The sequence below is a fragment of the Pollicipes pollicipes genome, unplaced genomic scaffold, assembly GCF_011947565.3.
Source record: "Pollicipes pollicipes isolate AB1234 unplaced genomic scaffold, Ppol_2.1 Scaffold_4219;HRSCAF=4965_pilon_pilon_pilon, whole genome shotgun sequence".
NCBI lineage: Eukaryota > Metazoa > Arthropoda > Thecostraca > Pollicipedomorpha > Pollicipedidae > Pollicipes > Pollicipes pollicipes.
The window spans coordinates 23,790,342-23,794,229 of record NW_023596448.1 but is presented as its reverse complement, the minus strand read 5'-3'; the positions used below and the strand labels follow the sequence as shown (position 1 = coordinate 23,794,229).

At 65.8% G+C, this 3,888-nt stretch overlaps 1 protein-coding gene across 1 annotated transcript; it reads left to right on the top strand.

Annotated features, from left to right (window-relative positions):
• The first annotated feature begins 1,896 nt into the window (after positions 1-1,896).
• Positions 1,897-3,472, top strand: LOC119096084 (phosphatidylinositol 3-kinase regulatory subunit beta). Its single transcript, XM_037218938.1, has one exon. The coding sequence runs from the start codon at positions 2,045-2,047 to the stop codon at positions 3,320-3,322; it is 1,278 nt and encodes a 425-aa protein (XP_037074833.1). The 5' UTR covers positions 1,897-2,044; the 3' UTR covers positions 3,323-3,472.
• The last annotated feature ends 416 nt before the right edge of the window (positions 3,473-3,888 follow it).

The following is a 3,888-nucleotide window of genomic DNA, read 5'->3' as shown; positions in this document are numbered from 1 at the left end:
TATCGTTGACATCCGTTCTTTCTCATTAATCTCGCCGTCAGGCCTCAATGTACCGCTACTTCGATAGACCGCTCTTTGAAGACCGCAATCCGAGCTGCAGCCCCCTTCCCCTCCCTCCCCTCGTTAAAGCCGAACCACAGGGGCGCGCTGCCGTCTGGCACCAGGATGATTTGGCAGCTTTGGGGTTACCTGGCAGCTGCTCTTGGTCGGGGACAGAGAGCCGAGTGGGTGGACAGCGGAGGTCGTGAGAGGCTCGTTGGCTGGGAGGAGCTCGTTTTCGGCGGGGATGGAGGAGAACGAACGTTGGCCGCTGAGCCTCTGAGTGAAGTGAGGTCAGTTGAGGTGAGGTATGTAGGGTGAGGTCAGGTGAGGTGAGGTATGTGGGGTCAGGCCAGGTCAGGCAAAGTATGTGGACGGGGTCAGGTGAGGTGAGATATGTGGGGTGAGGTCAAGTGCGGTGGGGTGTGTGAGGTGGGTCAGGTGAGGTAGGGTATGTGAGGTGAGGTCAGGCGGGGGTAAGTATTTGGGGTGAGGTCAGGCAAGCCTAAGTATGTGAGGTGAGGTCAGGTATGTCGAAGTACGTGGGATGAGGTCAGGCAAAGAAGCCATGTGGAATGAGGTCAGGTGAGGTGAAATGTGTGGGATGAGGTCAGGTGAAGTGAGATGTGTGGGGGTGAGTCTAGTTGAGGTAAAGTATGTGAGGTGAGATCAGCTGAGTGAGGTATGTGGGGTGAGATCAGGCAAGTTAAAGTAGATCGGATGAGGTCAGGTTAGTCGAAGTATGTGGGGTGAGGTCAAGTGAGGAAGCCATGTGGAATGAGGCCCTGGGGGGGAGGTGAGGTATGTCGGGTGAGTTCAGGCGCACCGCCAAGTGTGCTCACCGGTACATTCGTCGAAACGTGGAAGCCACCAGCTGATCAACTGCGTGCCTGTCGGATAGCATGGCGGTGAGTCACACAGAAAGATGCAATGAAATTGTTGCTTCCACTCTTCCCCGCAGGGCGGGAGAATGCTACTGGGTTTCCATGGCGCCCTTGCGATAAAAACCACGCCCCGGTATGTTTTCACATCAGACGTCAGAGAGGGCGTCCAATGCCAATCCGCTCTTTCACCCCGCGTCGCTCTGGCGTGGGGCGCCTCTAAATCAAAGTGAAGGGCTGAGAGCCATAGCCGACGCGCTCTGGCGCCAGTGAGCTAGTTTTCCTGGAATGTTCCCGCTGAACCTTACCGTTAGTTGACATCGTTGGAGGTTTTACGACTGAAAACCCGGCTTCTAAAAAATGCAGCCGGCAGACGCGTTGCCAGAGCCGGAAACCCAACGGTCGCGAAAGCATCGGTCCGGTGCTCCCAGTAATCCCGGGGCTGACAGGTACTGGTCGTCCCTTGCGTGCGTCACTCGCGGCGACCTCTGACCTCATCGATCTTCATTTGGACGAGACGCCATCACGTGACCCGTCCACCCGGGGGCGATCACGTGATCACGCCCCTGTGATGGCGACGCGCGTGCCAGAGACGCGGCGGCCAGCCGGCATGCTTTTGAAAGTGCAAACCGCAAAGTGGGACAGCTCGGCGGGCGGTGACGCTTGGCAGGCCGGCCCGCACAGAATCCGGGCCGCCAGACAGCGGCGCGGCCACCCGTTGCCCCACAGTGACCCACGGCCCAGCCAAGGTCACGTCCCCATTCATTGAAACACGCCAAATGGGCGAAAATCGGACGCCCGCACCGGCCGCCGGACACCCGCCGCCGGCGGCGACGGTCGGCGCGTCGCCATGGCAACGGCGCCCGCGCACGCCGACGTCACGGTCACGTGACACGCCGATCCCCGGAACTGTTTGCGGCGGCCGCTCGCGAGTTGTGAGAACGCTGGCGAAGGCCGCGCAGGCGGGCGGCGGCCATCGCCGCGCGGCAGGCGGCGGCAGTCCGTTGCCGGCCGGCGCGCGAGAGGGTCGTGCACGGTGTGAGTGGTGTTCGGACGCGCGCTCGCGTGCGCTCGCGGGCATGAGAGCCGCACAGGCGGGCGAGACGTGAGTGAGCCGGGGCGCGATGCTGTCGCTGTCTGCGCTTACGGGGTACACCATGGATTTGGGCGGGCGTCGCTCGCCGGCGGAGGAGTGCGGCCGCGCGCCGGGCGGCGGCGGCGGCGGAGGCCCGTGTGCAGCCCAGCTGTACAGCTACGTGTCGGGCGCGCCCGGCTGGGCGGCGACGGGTGAGCGGAACCTCTATGCCGGCGGCTACGTGCTGAGCCGGCCGGCAGAGCCGCTGGACGGCGTGCAGTATCTGTGGAAGAACATCCCGCCGCGGCTGGCGCCGCCGGGCGCCGATGAGGATCTGCTCGACCTCTCTGCGGACTGTGACGACCTCTGGTCGCCGGATGACCTCGAGTGCGACCCTGCGTGCGGCGCGCCACCGCCGCCGGCGGAGACGCCTCCTGCGCCCGAGGCGGCGCGCGTTAGCGTGAGCGTCGGCCCGTGCAGCCGGACGGCGGAGCCGGAGCGGCGGCCGCTGCACCACAGCGGCGGCGGCCTGAGGCGCGCCGAGGCAGATTCGCCGCAGCCGGCGCAGCCCCGCATCGAGATCGACCTGCCGGCGCGGACGTGCGGCGCCGCCTGCTCGGGCCGCATCAAGCTGGAGATCAGCGCGCCGTGCTCGTCCTCGGTCACCGTCAGCGTCAACGGTTGCGGCGCCGGCGAGGCGGCGGCGCCGTGCGGCCCGTGCGCGGCGCCCGCTTCGCCGTGGCCGGCCTCGCCGTCGCGACCCCCGCTGCCGCCCTGCTGCAGCCCGGCGCTGTGGCGGCCGCCGCCGGCCGCCGAGCCCAGCGAGGACGAGATGGCCGTGCTGGCGCGCGCCACCGGCCACCTCAAGGAGAGTGGCTGGTACTACGGCATGCTCAGCTGGTGCGAGGCGCAGGAGCTGCTGCACAACGCGGCGCGCGGCACCTTCCTCGCGCGCGACTCGTTCGACCGGCGCTTCCTCTTCGCGCTGACCGTGCAGACGGCGCAGGGGCCGACCAGTGTGCGCGTGCAGTTCTGCTCCGGGCGCTTTCGGCTGGACGCGCCCGCCACGCTGCTGGCAGGCATGCCCGCCTTCGGGGACGTGAACTCGCTGGTGGAGCACTACGCTCGTCATGGCCACGTGCTGTACGACCAGAAGAGTCGCCCCGTGCTACGCATGCGGCTGGGGCGGCCGCTGCTGCGGCGCGTGCCCAGCCTGCAGCACTGCTGCCGACTGGCGCTGAACGCGTCGGCGGCGGACGGCCGGCCGCCGCCGCCGCTGCCGGACCGACTGCGTAGCTACCTCCAGCAGTATCCGTTCAGTAGATAGCCGTGCCGTTACCGCCAGTTCCTCAGCAGACCAAATATAGCGGTAGATGGGTCGTGCGTTGCGGCCACTTCTCGTGTACTGTGACAATACTGATGATATCCCCTGCATTTTCTATGAGCCTGACAGAGAAATATAATATTTTGTATTATTGTGGTGGACTGACGGCTCGTCTGTGGGGCCGGTGGAGGATCGCGATGGACTGTTCCGCCGGCGTCAAGGACGTGTGCTCGGGGCGGCTGTCAATATCAGAAAGTTCGTCACGCGTTCATCCAGCACGGCGTTCAGTTCCCCTCGCTGGGGTAACCACGCCCCGCTTCTCGTGCCCCCTGAAATCCTGCCCTGGGTGTGCCCCTGCCGTGACCACTAGTCCGGTCACCGAGGCTCCGGTCCGTCCAGCGCCGCCGGCTCGGCCGGCGAGCGCCGTTCCCGGGTAGCCCGCGTGGTCTCTGACCGCGGTCGCCGTTCGCGAAAGGTAGCGGTGCGTTTTTCCCGCCGCCGTCGTGACGGTCCTCCAGGTCGCGGCTTCCGGCAACCGTCTTCTGCGGCGGCGTGACCGTTCGCCGTCT

Excerpts from the sequence above, each read along its gene's own strand:
- LOC119096084 (XM_037218938.1), top strand. The coding sequence starts at position 2,045 with ATGCTGTCGCTGTCTGCGCTTACGGGGTACACCATGGATTTGGGCGGG.